Genomic DNA, 17,211 nt, shown 5'->3' with positions numbered 1-17,211 from the left:
TATTTCTCAAAATGCATACCTGATTCTGGTTTTCCTCTATAAAATCTCAAATGATCCTAACAAAATGTAGCTTACAATGTGTAGAAGGTGACTATGATGATGTTTTTGATTCAAAAAGGATTTAAAGTGGCAGATATGTGAGTGACTCAAACAGGATAATGCCCACAATATCCTATGTAGAAATGTGTATGTGCAAAATAATGCATGTCTTGTTTTTGGCGGCAAACCAACAGTTGCTATCGTAAGTGTGATCACGTCGACTTGCATAGGAAATGCACGCAAGTTAAACATGTTAAACAGGAAGATACAGAAGGACCCAATTATTTTGGCATATTTTTATCAACTTTGAGTGACTCGGTAGTATAAATAATGTATTGTCCTAAATCCATGGCACATACCTTGGATTCTGGACCATTAAATTTATGCAAGTTCAAATTCTCGCGTTTCACAATACACTGCGCCACCTACCGGGCTGTAGAGAGAGGCATATGATACGCAAAGCATCATGGGAAATTGTCGACATCTTTATTCTGAAGTTTTACCGCGCGTATTTGATTTCGTCAATTTGTTTTTCATATAATAATTCAGTTTATTGCCATGGTCTTCCTTTGCGAATCCTCAGAATGCTATTCACATACATCGAAGCTTCGAAACCTTGACAAATATCCTTGGATGAAGGGTATTAGGTGGGTAAAATGGCCGCAAGAAAAAACCGCAATTGCAAGGTGGAAACATTTGATTAGACGTGGCGGAAAAAGTAAAGATGAAAACATAGTGGACATTCTGAATATTTCTAGACGGTCGAGACTTTGTTCCCGACATTTTGATGAAGATGAGATCGATATGTGGGGAAATGCGTCCGGTGACCCCAAATACTTTGCATGGAACAACTGGGGGAAACCTGTAAATCAAAGGCCGTTGAATAAACATCAAACTGCTAGGCAACCAAGGCCATCAATTGTACAGGTGTGTGAGAACGTCCCAAATAAATTGGTACCGACTGTTGGCAAAGAGTTGGAGGTTGCAATAAAGCAGAAACCTGGTATTGGACGTAAGTTGTATTTTTTTGTTGACTTTAAACGTACATGTCGTTCGATGCCCGTAAATCAAATTAGTTGATGTATAGTTAGTTTGGCTAATGTCGAGTATGTGTATATGATATGATACGTGGTCCCCAAACACTGAATCCCAGAGCGTTTTCGTTATATTCTAAAGGATTGCGTTTTTTACGATCAACTAATTTCACACAGAAATATGGTAGCTGCTTGTGATCAGGCAGTATTCGTATTTATAATTGTGCATCCAAACGTTTGTGACTGTACATTTGAAGTGAACAATTTACTGAATATCAAACTGTCTTCATTATTTTTATATAGGTTTGCAGCTTAATGTTTGTCCATTTGTTGAGACACCACAACCACTGGATCATGATTACCTCCATACTGCATCTCCTATTTTGGTTAACATAAGTACACAAACCACAATGACCATGGATGACATAAATGTTCTAGAAAGTACAGCTAAACCACCATCTTCAAAAAAAACAGGACAAGGTGTAGTCAACTGTGCAACTGACACTGATGAGAGAGTAAATTTCTATACAGGATTGCACTCAAAGTCTATTCTTCAGGGTGAGACATTCACAATATCAAATTCATTCATATTAAAACATTTTGTAAACATTTTTTTTTCAAAATTGTTATTGTTGTAATTTTGTATATGTGTTATTGCTTGTGTTGCTATACTACTGGTTTATTATTTTTGTACAGTTTTAATATATAGTTTCTGTGGTGACAATACATAGTTTAAGGTAATGTTTTCAGTACTGCATTGTTTATTTTGTTCATATGCTATATTTGTATTTGTTTTTATTTTTTGTTGTAGGTGTTTATGACTCAATTAGTGGGGGTGTTGATCAACTAAAGTACTGGAGAGGTGCAGAGAGTACTGCTCATCATCATAACAGTGGGCGACAAAGACCAGGAAGGCAACATCAGTTGCCGCATTATTACCAATTTCTTATGTGCTTAATTAGACTACTTCTAAATTTACCACTTCTCCTCCTAGCGGATTTGTTCGATGTAAGCTGCTCAACTGTATCAAGAATAACAATCACATGGATCTCCTACATGTACCAGACTTTAGTGCCAGCATTACTTGTCTGGCCATCACAAGCAAATATTCAAGGATGGATGCCACTGGACTTTAAAAAGTCGTTCCCCAATACCCGTGTTGCAATTGACTGTTCTGAATTTTTTATTGATCGGCCAAAGAACAAAGATGAACAATATAAAACTTACTCACAATATAAAAGTCACAATACATACAAAGTTTTGTTTGGGTTTTCACCTTTTGGTGCATTCACATTTGTAAGTGACCTGTGGTCAGGAAATGTTTCTGACAAGTATCTTACAGAACAAAGTGGACTGATAGAAAAGCTGGATGATGGAGATGCTGTGATGGCTGATAGAGGCTTCCATATAGAAGATTTACTTTTAAAAAAAAATGCTGCTCTCATTGCTCCTCCATTCACCAGAAAATGGCTTAATGGGAAGGGTAAAAGACTTAATGTTAATGAAATTAGACGAACAAGAAAAATAGCACACCTAAGGATTCATGTCGAAAGAGCAATCCAACGTGTTAAATGTTGGAGGATCTTGAAACACCAAATTCCATCTTCTTTACAGGATTGTGCATCAATGATTGTTAAACTTGTTGCATCATTCTGCAATCTCAAAGGACCCTTATTTTATTCTAAAAACGAACAAGCATTGAAAATGTCTAAAGTTGTACCCAAAAAGGCAGTTAAGCGTAAATACAGTTGCTGATGCTTGAATGCAAATGTATATCTTTACAACACGTTTGTATGCAAATGTACCATTACAGAAAAAAGTCTTCTTCACTTGTACTAAATATGTATTTCAGTAATGATTTTCTAGTCCAGTTTTTATTATTATCTGGATTTCTGATTAGTTTTTTGTTCTTTCATATTGTTTGACTGAATTCAGATTTATCAATTTTTTTTTCTGCCATGGTCCAATCTGATTAAAATTTTTCATGTTTTTCCTGTGTGGGAGTCATTGTATTGTCACACATATTGATCCTAGATTGTGATTGGTTAGCAATCACGTAATTCAGATGATGTGAATATGTTCACATGATTAATGACCATGGATGATGCACCGTTAACAAATTCGTTGTTACTGTTACCATACATTTAAATGCCAATTTTTAGAATAAATTATCATACTAAATAGGTAAACGACACTAGTTTTTATAGTTGGTAAATGTGTACATAATTTTAGCAGCAGGCAAGCTAAATGTTGAAATAAGTTTTTTTTTTTTATAATTTGAATGCCAAACTTACAACGTAGGATTTCATACCATTGGCTGTACGTGTTGTATCATTCTGGAGTATGTGACCAGCCAGTCAAGGTAGCAGGTACATGGGTAGCACACCAAGAGATACATACTAAATCCTATAAAATATATTTTTTTTTAAAAGAAACGTACAGATTTTCATTGTGATTTTTTTGTAACAATTTATTCATGTCAGTAAACATACATTATTCATCTGTCATCTTACTTGCATTGAATAAAAACATAACAATAAATATTGAGTGTTAAGTGTTTTTTAATGTATGGTATTGTTCATACCAAAGTATAGTGTAAGTGTGTGAAAATATAGGTAATCATACAAGTTGGAGTAGGTTTACAACATGTATCAACTAAAAGTTTGACTAACAATATGGATAGGTAGGTAGATCCACACACAAAATAGTTTTGTACTGTTTGCTCCTCCCACATGAAATCTTGATAATAATTTACAAACCTTTTGATCAAAAAGCAGTATCTGATACTATCTGTATAATTCATAATTATGGTGAAATGTACAGAAAATTTTGCAAAATGTGTAAAAACCTGCACTGAATTTTAAGCGGGAATAATATATGGCGGTCAAAGTGTTTTCATAGCAATGGCAGTACAGCAGTATTAAAAACAAGTTCTGCTTTACTCTGTAACAGTTCCCATCTGTCCACATCAAAGTATACAGGTATTTTTTGTATTCCTTTACGTGTGTACACAACTAAATCACAAGATGCTATACCTGTCACACCTAACTGGAATTGTATCTGGCTGTACCATGGGGAAGTCTGCTTTAAATGCAAAGTTTCATCAACTAGTTCTAAATGATATTTGGGATCGATGCAAGGTATTTTCTCAACAGCAATATTTTTGTGCTTAAAAGAACATTTAATTTCAATTAGTTTTGGTTCATGGCATGAACAATTAACAGTGCCATCAGGTGATGCTCCCATAAATGGTTTATTTTTCATTACTATTAGTCCACACTCATTAACTTCAAATTTTTTGTGTTTCTTAACCTCACTAATTGAGTATAATTGCCTTGCAACCGGCTCATTTTCTTTACCAAAAGTTACAGCACTGTTTTCAATAGGTTTTGCAGTTCCCAAAATCTTACTGACTAATGTTTCACACTTGTGAACATCTCTCACTGATCTCACCAAGTCAGCAATGCTTGCTGTTATACGTCCCTTTCTGGCTTCATACCATGCAGGATCACATTGAAGAAGGTTTTTTAGAATTTCTACATGCTGCTCTGTTGTATTTTGGGTTAAGTAATCTAAAAACATCATGTTACTTCCTGAAGATCTGTAAGTTGTATAAATCTCTTGCATCGTCGGCACATTAGTCACAGGCAATAGTTGTGGATCTTTCACTAACTTCAGAAATAATGCACCGGGATGAGATTCTTCACATACCTGGAAAAAATGTTGTCATATTTACTATCCATATTTGAGTGAATAAGGGGGAGGGGACTTGTTTTCTTTTCCCTTTTGTTTTATTGCCTAAAATAAAGTGGTGGGTAAAGAGTTGTCTAACAATATGACAGAAAAGGAAATTGTACTTATCTATATACAAACAAAGTTTCTTATGTTATGATGGGGCACTGGTAAATATATATTTTTGGCAATCTGTTTTCAGAGTATACAGCGGAGCTATATCAGCCGACAGGCTGTTAGTTTATGAAATATGTTGAGACCATGTTGGGAAGAAAGTAAAATTTACAATACAGTATGTACATCCAATTTCCTCAAGTGCCCCTCCCCATTTTTAAAATGGTTACCCCTTAAGAAAATCAGCACCTCACCCTTTTTAAATGCTCTTGAATCCTGAGAATGTCTGTATTGTTCACTGTTCTCAGTGGTCTGTAGTTCTTAGGTTGGGGACCAGGTTTCCTTGGTGTTGTTTTATCTCTGCGATAATCTAGGTCTTCCACCTTAACTGGTATGGATGTTTTGCAGGGCTTAGTCCACACACAAGTCTCATCGGTACTTACTGCAGTTCCCCTGTCAGTCTGCCTGTCTACGTATTCAGCTACTGCAAATAGTAGAGCAGCTGTGTGCTTGCAAGAACCATCATCACTAATAGAAAAATAAATATAAAATATTTTAATGGAGGAACCAATAAACAAATATTTTACCATATAACCATAATTTATTTTAGTTTGTATAGTTAAAAACTGGGGACTAGAGAAAATGGATGGCATGCACTATACTTGTTCTAAGATGTGGGAAGGAGTGATTAAAACTTTAAAGCATTCTTTAATTTTAAAATATACTGTTATTTACAACTTTATATTTACATGCTAATTTTTGTAAACAATGTAGATCTTTTCAAATTAATTATGTCTGCCTCAGTACATTAATATCAACAAAACACTACATGTAGCTTCTTAAAGATATGAATGTTTGAACTACATAGTACATGTAAGATAATTATAACAATTACTGGTTTGGTAACACTTACGCTGCAACACAGCCACAACCGGCGGACATAACTTCAGCATCTGATGAAAGAAGTAGCCATGTTGCGTACCGTTGAGCAGTTTGGCGTTGTTCCGGTTTCACCTCAGCTTTGACATAGACGTGATCTATGTGCCCAGACACCTTTCCTGAAAGAACGTCCTCTACATGGTTATCCTTAAACATAAGATACCCATCGTCGTGTTTATATTTTGTCAGTCGTTCCGGTGTCCACTCGCAGTTTCTTATTAAATACGCAAACACGTCACCAAGCGCAACTTTCGGGAGACAATGAAGTGTTCGTGTCCACACCACTTGTTTACCATTCAGGTCAACAGCAACAGTCCCGTCAGCATTTAACACCCGCCGGCGTTTCCTCTCTGATTCATCATGATCACAGTCTTCAATAACATCGTATATACCGCTTGCTTTTTGTGCCAATTCAACCAACTCATTTTTCTTCTTCCCAGCACATGGTATACGACGATCAGTTAAATATTTTTTTAAATCGGGGACTCGCAGACGACTAAAGTCACAGAAGACCACCATGCAAATAAGCCTCCCAACGTTCAACGTTCTCCGTTCGCTGGTTCCCGGCGTCCTTTGCGAATGGTAGGTAGGACGCAGGTAACCATCCTGCGTGACACAAGGGTCATGCGCCATCCTCCGGTAACCCTTGGCTGGTTCCCGCCTCAAGTGTCATGGCGTACCTGCCATTCGCAAAGGACGCCGGGAACCAGCGAACGGTAACCCTTGCCACCACAAGCGGTGATTTTATCAAGAATCGTGATAAATAAATACTGTGACATAAATTGTAAGTGAAAAGTACAGAGCCCTGGCTGTGTGAAATAAAAGCGCACATGTTTGGATACTTTGCAACAACCCATTGCACATGCTTATTTTTAAGACTGCTGATACAGTCACTGGATTGTGTTGTCAGCAGAATTTGAGATACATACATCCTGTCTCTCCCTGTGGCATAATGGTATGTCTCAGACAGTGACAAGGTGATTGTGAAATACCTTGGAATGTGCTGAGCCCAGTGTTGTTGGCAATGAAAATAGATATGACATCATTGACCCGAGTCTCCTACTTTAAATTGGTAGAGCTTGGATTAAGAGTGGTTTATTCCACTACCAAAATTGGCATCCTCTGTACACTGATTTGTCGACTATTTCGAGATAACCAATCATTTCGTTATATACATTTTATTATTTGCATGGCCATAAATTAGGTAGGGTATTTAAGTTGAGACATAAGGGAAAATCTTTAGTCAGGAAGGTGACCTGACTTGATCCTGTAACATCTTGTGATGCTGATTCCTGACTCCAGTGAGCTGTACCCTATACAGGGGTACATATGCAGACGTGCTGTGCAGTGATCCCTGCTGATCAACAGGAACCACCGAAGCTCACTGCCTGAACTACTCCCGTTGTACCAGTGCTACCAGTAGCAGCAGATAGCAGTGCAGTTGCCGATACTCCCTGGACACAGAGCACGAGTTTAAATTGTAGTGCAGCTGCTTCGCCAGTGTGCCAGATACGAAGGAACGCAACATTGCACATTGCTGTCCAATGGAGAGTGGAGTGTTCCCTGCAGCATCGATCAAGTCTCTAATTTATTTTATTTTACAGTGTATCCCCCTCCTTGCTGGTTCCAGTGACCAGCATCCCTGTTATTTGTTTATTAAAGTACAGGAAACCGTATATATTGTGTTGTGTTGATTTGTTATAATCGTTACTGGTATATTTCTTTCTCTGCACAGTCTCAGTTGTGGTGATATACATTCACCAAACGATCCCCACCCCGTGACAGCGGACGAGCTGAGAGGGAGGAGACTTATTAGATAAGCACGCTACCAAAGACAAAGACTATTAGACCGGTATTAAAGACAAACTCCCCGATCCTGAATACGGTGTAGCCCCATAAAGGCCCCCCCCCCCGCATTTAACGTCACAATACGTTCTTGCATTAATTGAACTAGAAAATGTATCAAAATGATTCAAATACTTCATAAAGTAGTTGGTTTAAATAAATATAGTAAAAGTATTATGTTTTATCGTGCTTTGTGGACGTAAATGGCTATTTTGATAAAGAACTACATTTTTGTGGATTGATTACAAGGCGTAAATAGTTTCCCGGGAGATTTTAAAATGATAGCCTCCGATGTGATTGTGAAATCATGCAATGATGCCTTGAACCCCAACATGTAGGTAAGTGTTAATTTGGAGAACTTTACCATTGTTTATTCACCACAGAGACTATTCAGGGGACAAGCCGTAAATTGTGTGTGTTTATCCTTAGACAACTAATAAATTTATTTGTTGTCTGGGGTTTATCATCGGTTGCTAGGTAGCTGAGGATCCGTAGCTCTATCTTGCGACTGACAACTGTTTTACCTTTTTCTTTATTACTTGGACGTCTTCTTTTCAAATTTTGTATTGTAAGTCGAATATGGGCCAGCCAGATACCGACGACCAAAAACGGCCCTCAGGGGCTATGATTCCACAGCTAGTTGCTAGGTTGTTCTTCTATAGTAAAATATTAATCGTCACCGTTGTGTTGCTGCTCACTGTTCTGTGGTTATGAAATGCCCCCTTATATAATAAAATTAAATAAGCTAATATAAACAATTAGATCTCATTTTTTTTTACAATTTATTTTAATAATATACTACATTGATATACATAGTGTATATGCTATGCTTTCAAAGTCCACATTTTGGCGATGGTCGCTACAAATTGACACTAATGACACAGGAAATGTGTTATTTAAAACAAAAATAAGAGAAAAAAAGATAGATACCTACCTACATTAATTTCAGTGTTTCCATAAACAACACTATTTTATTTGTCCTATACAAAATATACCCACTCTCAATGCAGCATGTCCAAGTGTGCTGCTTGACAATATAAATTTTACATTGATCATGTAAATATTATAAGGATTAAAATTATAATAAAATACTAATTTAGATTTATTTTTATCTAGGCTTCTGCTATTGTTGAAATAGATTCAGTCACAATGCGAACTATAGCTGCTAGTGTATGTCATTCTAATTTTAGTGGGCAAAATAACTTTCACAGTTTCTGGTTGTTGTTGAATTTCATTTTCAAGTATTTCTGTTACAAGTACCATTTTTCATATATTGTATTTTGACTAAACATGTTCATTTTTTTTTTTTCGCAGAGTAAAAACATTTTGTAAAACCTACAAAGAGCTGAACACACAACTCTTTTTTATTATGGCTCTTTTCATGGCATTGAGTGGCACTCTGACTGACAGCTGGACCAGTTACCACAGTTACTACAGCTACAAAATATTGCTGAGAATGTTCCTGGCATGCAAGAGAATATAATAATGTATTGCACAACAATATATGTTGTCTGTGTTTGGATTCACAAAAGAGCAGTGCTCCCCAGGGATGTGCTGCACTAATTGTCTTTAAGTCAACTGCCATAATTTAAGTGCACCTCCAATATAATCATACCCGTGTTAAATTTGTAACACCTCTTTTACCTGGGTACTTTACCCCATGAAAAACTCCTGATACTTTGAATCCAATACCATATTTGCTCTATTAGAAGCACGTATATATATACGTGTAAATAAATAAGTGTTTTGTCTATTGATGAGCTAATACAGTAAATGTGGCTCACAATTAGTAGTCAAGTAAGATAAGACAAATTTAAAGAACAAGCAACGAGAAAGTGACGGACCAATCAGAATGCTGGATTCATTACTAGTTACCGACCTCTTGTGGCTTGGTACGCCATGACACTTGGCTGGTTCCCGCCTCAAGTGTCATGGCGTACCAAGCCACAAGAGGCCGGTAACTAGTAACGGTTCTGGCATTCTGATTGGTACATCACTTTCTCGTTGCTTGTTCCATTTCCCTTAGTTACCTGACGTCAGCGCTTACGCTCGTGGCCGTTCAGGAGTTTCCTTTTGCTTTCGAAAGTTGGGCGAATAAAAAGAATTGTTTCTTTTGTTATAAATTTGCACAGAACATATCAAATCTGTAAATCTAAGCAGGTAGTATGTATGAGCATGGCTTTATTGTAGCATTACAGACACGTTTACGCAAAACGGAACTTGGAATGTTTTCAAATTACGTCACCCAGTCGCGTTCCTTCCGGCCTGAAAACCGGCCCAAATGGAACAATATGGCGATTACTAGTTACCTGCGTCCTACCTGCCATTCGCAAAGGACGCCGGGAACCAGCGAACCATGACACTTGAGGCGGGAACCAGCCAACGTTCTCCGCTGGTGGCGCCATTATTGCGATGTCGACACCGGAAGTGAGAAATGCGTCTTTCCAGGTTATCCGCCGAGGGCACACTTTATTGTGAAACGCGAGAATTGGCAATACAGCTGTAGATAATTTGAAGTTGATGAACAGAATATACCAGTTTTATATCCCAAATATCAGGCTAAATTTAATTCCTCTTTTTTTTTGCATTTTCTGACATCCTTATTTTTAACAGGGCTCTTAAGGATCACTCTATTTTGAAACTTGAGGCTGCATCCCGATTTTCTATCTTAAAAAATGACATTTTATGATAGGAATTGGATCACATATGTCACATCTAATAGTGCATCTATCTGTCTGAGGCCTAAGCTTTATCAATACTTTTAATGACGCAAAACAATTTCAAATCCCCAGGTGTCCGATTCATGGCGCTGTCCGAACCATGGGTCATTTACCCTAGTCGTGAGCATAATGCGACTGACCGAGGCCTTGAATTTTGGAAATACATGGTGTGGTACAAAAAGCACTTTTAAATTAATTCAGGTGTGTTGTAGGTGTGCGTTTTGTAGCTAATTGTGTGTAATTTTACCAGGCTCAAGTGTACTGAAAAATTGCACTCCTCAAAACCATTTTAGGTGTGCACTCGCACATCTCAAAATACAAGGCCCGCAGTGAACATCATCACATAGTGACAATTAACATGCTTGATCATCAAGAATCCATTTTTGTGTGATGCTTAATGTGTTTCCGTTGATGATAATACAGTATTCTCTGTACGAATGCTGCCATGGATGTCATGCAATGTTATTCACTGTTTTTCATTGACAAAACTATTGTGACATTTGTGAGTGTGGTTACAGGCTAAAGTTGAATTGAAATTGTTGTTTGTTGATGCGACGATCCCAGGTAATGCGATGATTGTAGGAGATGATAAGTTGTTTGTATGCGTTTGGGTCCCATCGCGGGGCACCCAATGCTTTTGCATTTATAGTATGATTTCTCTTCATCAAAATATCCACACACAAACTGGTGGGTGTAACCGCTTAAAAATATGTTTTAAAATTGCGCATTAAAATGTAACACGGCTAGTTTTCCTTTGGATATGTTCATTGTACATATTTTTTTATTGTAAGCGTGGAATGAGAAAGTCGTGTGATGTTCCTAACTTTCAATTTTGTTGAAGACGTAAAAGCACGTCTTTTCACATTCTGGATTAAGATACAGTGTGTCAATGGGCTGACGTTCCGCACCTCACTGCAACTAAAATATCTTCCTTTCACATTTTAATTTGTTTAGTAAAATTAGGTTGTTCTCATCATTTGAACTGTCAATTGATCCCAAATTAAATGTTGCTAAGAGTATTACCAATTTTTGATTTTGGTTGCATGCAAAATGGTCAGGGAATTAGGAAGCTTTGGGGAAATATTAGTAAATATTGACCCATTAACCAACCAGCGGTGAACGTTGACGTTCCAAATAAATTTGAGAAATTACTCGTTTTTAGCAGCACTTTGCCTTAAAAAACTATGAAAATATAATCTTCTGTGTGTCCCTGCAGCAATTTCCTTATTGGTAGTTGTGCACAGTCCAATGACACTTTGTTGGCCAATAAACGATGGCAACTTAATGATTTTGATAACTGAATTCATGAGGTATAATTTTAGCTTGCAAGGCACAAGATTTTAATTAAGCCTTTTGTCGCTTGAAGGGCACAACAAATTTTCATAAAATATCAACTTGGATATAATGACTCTACTTTGTTGTTCATTGTTAATTTAAAATAGTTGAGAGAAACAAACATTAAGGAACTCCAATAATCTAAAATTGCAGGGATCTATTTTTAGAGTGATCAAATGACGTAGCCCGAGTTGCTTTGTGCTCGCACCCAATAAGAATGAGTGGCGATCCACCAGTAGCAGGGTTCTAACAGTAGTTGACATTACAAATAAAATCGAGAAACTAATCTTGGATTTGTCCATGCACCAATTTTCTTGTTTTGAGTTTTGCGCAGTCAAATGAGATTTTTTAGGAAAATAAACGGTGGCAACTTAATGATTATGATTATTGATTTTATTTGGCAAGGCATGATGTTGTAAGCATTTTTTCATATGTGTCCGAATCATGGACATGGTGTCGGAATCATGGCAAAAATAAAGGTTATTTTCTAGTCAATTTCATTTCAAGGACAACAAATTTTCATAAAAAATCAACTTAGATATAATTACTCCACTTTATTGTTCATTGTGAAGTGAAAATAGAGGAGAGAAACAAATAATCTGAAATTGCTTAAGTGTCTGAATCATGTCAGATTGACCCCATAAACTGTGCATTGATATATTAAGTAACGTGAATACTTATTCATGAGATCGTTTTAGTCAGACAAACCAAAACGGCAATGGCAAGAAAATAGTATTTCTAACTGTTCTGACTGTAATGTTTGTTTAGCGCCACGTTTATACATCAAATATGTTTTGTGTATTATCGGTATTTACATAAATAATAAACTTAAGGTAGAAGCCTACTCCTAAATTAAAATACCCAGAATTTATTTATTTTGCAATAAATTGTACTCTAAGGCAAGGAGTATTGACCTAAAAAAAGTTGGAGGTCATCAGCCTTTTTTTCGGGAAATTGATGGTTATTTTTTAGTGGAAAGTCACCATTTTGACACTATTATAACACTTTAACCACAGGTTCCTATGGCAGAGATATTATGCAATATCTGAAAATCTAACCTGGTTACATAGGTTGAAAAAATCATATATTGTTAATGATGGAGTACTTTTGGTTGTTCTGAATTATTTAAAAAATGAGGGTGTTAAAAAGTGTAAAAAAATGTAATTTGTCTTTAACATTGTGTTCTATGGAATTGTTCTAAAAATACCAATTTTAAAACAATATTAGGACACGTTTCTCAAATAAACAATGTTATTTTATTGAACCATGAGACATTAGCTTCATGATTGTGCATAATAAACTAATGATCATTGTCATGCGATTGATGACCAATTTTTTCCAAAATTATGACTAGGCTTCTAGCTTAAATTATACGGCAGTTCAGTTTCAAGACTTTGTTATCGTCTGCGCACATTGTTGGACTTTCACGCGCTACAACGTTGTATGGTTTCGTCGTTTCCATTTTTAGTGGGGGGGGGGACGCTGTTACGATGGAAAGTATAGGTGTAAACTAATAACCCGCAATTTCCAGATATTTGAGTATGCACTGCTGAAATTGTCACGAGATGTACACCTATAGGAACATTGACAATGTCACGACACGACTCGAGATGTACGCCTATATAGCAACATTGACAATGTCACGACACGACTCGAGATGTACGCCTATAGCAACATTGACAATGTCACGACACGAGTTTCAAAACACATTCCTTTTCAGTAGATGAATCTTTCGCATGGTCAAGTCAACGATTTTTCCAAATTTTATATTTGTTCGTAGCGAATAATGATTCGATTGTAAAATGTAAACAGTTAGGCTACTGCAGATGAATTTGAAGTATCACATTATCACTTACCTATCCATCATCTTCAAACTTTGTTTGGATAATATTTCAGAGCACCCGAATGATTCCGAGGACGTTGCTTTCGAAAACCTGCCGAAGATGACGTTTTTGGTGACATCAGTGAAATCATAAGCGAATGCTTCCGAGCACGTTACTTCGTAAGACCTGCCGAAGATGACGTTTTTTGTGACGTCAAAGGTCTATTAAATGTAATCGTAAAATTTATTTTCTGGCTCAGATATATACTGTTTCGTATGTTTTCCATCGTTTCCAACCCCCTTGAAACCATTCTCAGGCGTCCCATCCGATACAATGTGAAAATGTTGGCTACAACATACATATGTGGGTCATTTTAGGTCATTACCTGATATTTTACTACGAAAGATATTGATAGTGTTCCGTGAAAGCCTTAGTTGTGTGCTGCGCCACTTACGGTGGTTCCGGGACTTCAATTATATCATGTAGAAGCAAATGTTATATATTTACATTCAATTTACGGCACTGCCGCAAGTGTAACAACATCCACACGCACAATTTCGTTCGCCGAATTGAAATAACGAATAACAACAAATTATCTCAGATGAGAAAATCCTCATCATTTAATAGAGTAATATAATTACAACATAAGAGACAAGTATCAAATTATTTTTTTTCAATTGTCTCAGTAAATCAAATTATGTTAAACTCTCGACTAAATGAAAGCGCCCCAGTTTCCTTAAAAATGAGTATGGAGTACACTGTTTAAAAACAAAAACCGACACCTAATGTCAATATATACTGGGAAATAACAAAAACGAAGCAATTCACAAATACAGTTATTGTAGAGTTAATATGTTTGAACGGTAAGTGCGAATTATAGCATTATTAAATTATAGATATTTATAATATTTGTTTATTTTCCTGATACTTTCATTTGATCTCGTTTTAGATCAAATGTTTCTGTGTCGTAGTACTTGTTTACTATTACGTATGTCGGGAGTAATCACAAAAGAAAGCCAAAAGAACATTGTTTTAATTAGGAACTTAATGACAGCTTGAATGCGTTCAATTTGCTGTTATTAGAAAGAAGCGGCCATGCCTTATGACAGGCAGACGAGTCCATAAAAGCAGGACATACAAATACTAGCAAGTATCATAATTTGTTGATAAGGTTTTGTTTTAGGTTTTACCGTAATCTATTTATGTGTGGAATTGCCTAGTTTTCGGTGATTCAATGTAACGAACGTGGAAGTAAAATATAATTGTATATAAGTATTCCAAACAAAGTTTGGAAACAAAAACATCCATGAAAAGTCATTTATTGTCCTACCGATTTACGTATGGTGGTGTACACTTTATATGGCTGCAAAGTTAGAGATAACCCGACAGTATACTTCAGTTCAGGAATCTCGCCCTGACATGGCTCAAAACTACACTGGTGCATTAGAGCGGAAAATAAAAGGAATAGTTCCAACTGTGCCAGTTGTTCCCCGGGACAGCGTCGCTTACCCACACCGAACGCCATCAGTTTCCTTGTAGCCGACTTGTTCAATGATCGGCAATCCATGGAGAGGAATCGTTCAGGCCGGAACAATTCAGGTTCGTCCCATGATTCAGGGTCGTGATTGGCAGACCATAAATTGACAAAGATGGGGGTATACTTTGGAATATGGTAGTTATACAATGTTGTGCTCTGGACAGTACAATGAGGAATTCCCATCGCAGCGATGGACGAATCGCGGAGCACTTCCTGTATAACGGCATCTGTAAATGGCATACTGGGTCGATCGGATGACTTCGGTAACCGATCTCTGCCAACGACTCTATCGATTTCTTCGTGGACTTTACGTTGAATGTCGGGGTAGATGATCATATAAACCAATGATATGTACAGTGTTTTGCTAGTCGTGTCGTATCCGGCGCCAAATAGATTAGACAGTGTGGCTATGACTTCTTTTTCTGAATCAGTATTTTTAAGTAATGAGGCTCTACCTTCATCCACTTCGTACATGCTTAAAATTCTGTCAAGAATGTCACGAGGAGCGCTGCTCTTGTACACATTATAGTGCTCTCTCAGCCTATCTTTCATATACGACGATTCCTGTTCTAAGTAGGTGTCGAGCTGGTCTTGAATGGAACTCGGCACAAATTGTAACCATGGGAAAAAATCTGCTATGTTGCCATTTCCAGTAACAGCCTGGGCAAACTGCTTGTTAAGGCATACGAGGTCTTTGAATTCCGGGTCGTCGTGGCTGTAATTTTTACCAAATAATGCGAAAACGATAATGTTGCCAATGGCGACATGAATGTCATCATGGGCGTCCATGACGTGCCCTTTCATATTGTTAGTCAGGATTCGAATCAGTTCACTCGCTTCTGTTGTAATCTTCTGTTCAGTAGAGAACAGTCGGTCAGTTACAAAGTCCCTCAAGGACGCATCAACCACCTTGCGCAGTTTGCGCCATTGTTCGCTGTAACTACTGAATGCAAGCCCCTTACCGCCCTGGCTTGATTTCATAAACGAAGGGAACCGAGGTCTTCCGCTGAATGCAATTGGTTGTTTAAAGAGAGCGTCTCTTAAAGCCCTTACCCCATTAAGCACGACGATATTTTGGACACCAAGACGTATTTGGAAAACGTTTCCATAATCTGAGGCTATTTGCATCAGTGCGATGTGAGGCGATTCGCCGAGGGACAGTAATGATCCGATAATCGGCCATCCTCTAGGCCCCGGCATTTCCGGCAACCTGTTGCTTTTCCACCATACTAGGAGCGTAATTAAAATAATGGTGATGAGTAAAACCAATGCAGAAGTTCTGTCGGTGAATATAGACTGGCACATGGCGATAACGTCGTCTCAACCACAGGGGCTTATCGGCTGATGGCAAATTTTCTAGTGCGATAACAAAGTGCTTGACGGGTGGACACTCCTCAGCCCCAATGACGTCAAACCTAAAGACTATCTACATTTTAAGCTGTGATACACATTTTAACTTAACAAAACTCACACAAATTGAATACAGTATATTGTCGACACATTTAAACCACAACCACAATCAAGTGACGCAAATTTTAACCATTTTCTGGGTTGGAACAGGTCTGTACGTCAGCATCCATCAAGGGCATTGTCTTGATACTGATTGGTTAGAATAGTAGGCGTGTTACGGTGGGACCATATATACAATTGGTCCGCTACATCCTTGAAAAAATCGCTGAAAAAAGTAGGGCGCGATCGGCTTCTTTAAAATCGGTCGGCTATTTGAAAATCGGTCCGATACTTGAAAATTGCTCCGCTACATGAAAATCGGTCGGCTACATGAAAATCGGTCAGTTAATTACTTGAACATTGCTCCGCTATTTGAGAAAAAAAATCAGTTGGCTTGGCAATCCGGTTTGGCAATCGAGATTGTCATAGTTTTTAATATCCAAAGTACATGATCAGTTTTTGTCCATTTGTAAGTCTTACAAATTATTATAGTTCGTAAAGAAATATTTTTGATTTCAAATAGTGTTTATTAGTAAATATTGTGTCATGTAACTGAATTCTGTCTTCATTGGTTAGGCTACACTGATTTAATTTTATGGATGACATCCGCTGGAGACCCCAAAACTAATACGAGAGAGCGAAAA

The 17,211-nt window shown here is 37.3% G+C and overlaps 3 protein-coding genes across 3 annotated transcripts; 1 reads left to right on the top strand and 2 right to left on the bottom strand.

Annotated features, from left to right (window-relative positions):
• Positions 1 to 597: 597 nt before the first annotated feature.
• On the top strand, positions 598 to 2,830 carry LOC146733664 (uncharacterized). The gene is made up of 3 exons (XM_085491489.1): positions 598 to 1,042; positions 1,377 to 1,631; positions 1,885 to 2,830. The coding sequence occupies exons 1-3, from the start codon at positions 598 to 600 to the stop codon at positions 2,826 to 2,828; spliced, it is 1,644 nt and encodes a 547-aa protein (XP_085347615.1). The 3' UTR covers positions 2,829 to 2,830.
• Positions 2,831 to 3,265: 435 nt separating this feature from the next.
• On the bottom strand, positions 3,266 to 6,450 carry LOC146733663 (uncharacterized). The gene is made up of 3 exons (XM_085491488.1): positions 5,833 to 6,450; positions 5,174 to 5,447; positions 3,266 to 4,784 (listed from the first exon to the last, which is right to left on the bottom strand). The coding sequence occupies exons 1-3, from the start codon at positions 6,375 to 6,377 to the stop codon at positions 3,969 to 3,971; spliced, it is 1,635 nt and encodes a 544-aa protein (XP_085347614.1). The 5' UTR covers positions 6,378 to 6,450; the 3' UTR covers positions 3,266 to 3,968.
• Positions 6,451 to 14,899: 8,449 nt separating this feature from the next.
• LOC100368349 (cytochrome P450 1B1-like) lies at positions 14,900 to 16,318 on the bottom strand. Its single transcript, XM_002739961.2, has one exon. The coding sequence runs from the start codon at positions 16,316 to 16,318 to the stop codon at positions 14,900 to 14,902; it is 1,419 nt and encodes a 472-aa protein (XP_002740007.2).
• Positions 16,319 to 17,211: the final 893 nt, after the last annotated feature.

Source organism: Saccoglossus kowalevskii, chromosome 16 (assembly GCF_978046115.1).
Source record: "Saccoglossus kowalevskii chromosome 16, keSacKowa6.1, whole genome shotgun sequence".
NCBI lineage: Eukaryota > Metazoa > Hemichordata > Enteropneusta > Harrimaniidae > Saccoglossus > Saccoglossus kowalevskii.
This window is presented reverse-complemented; position numbering and strand designations above follow the sequence as displayed.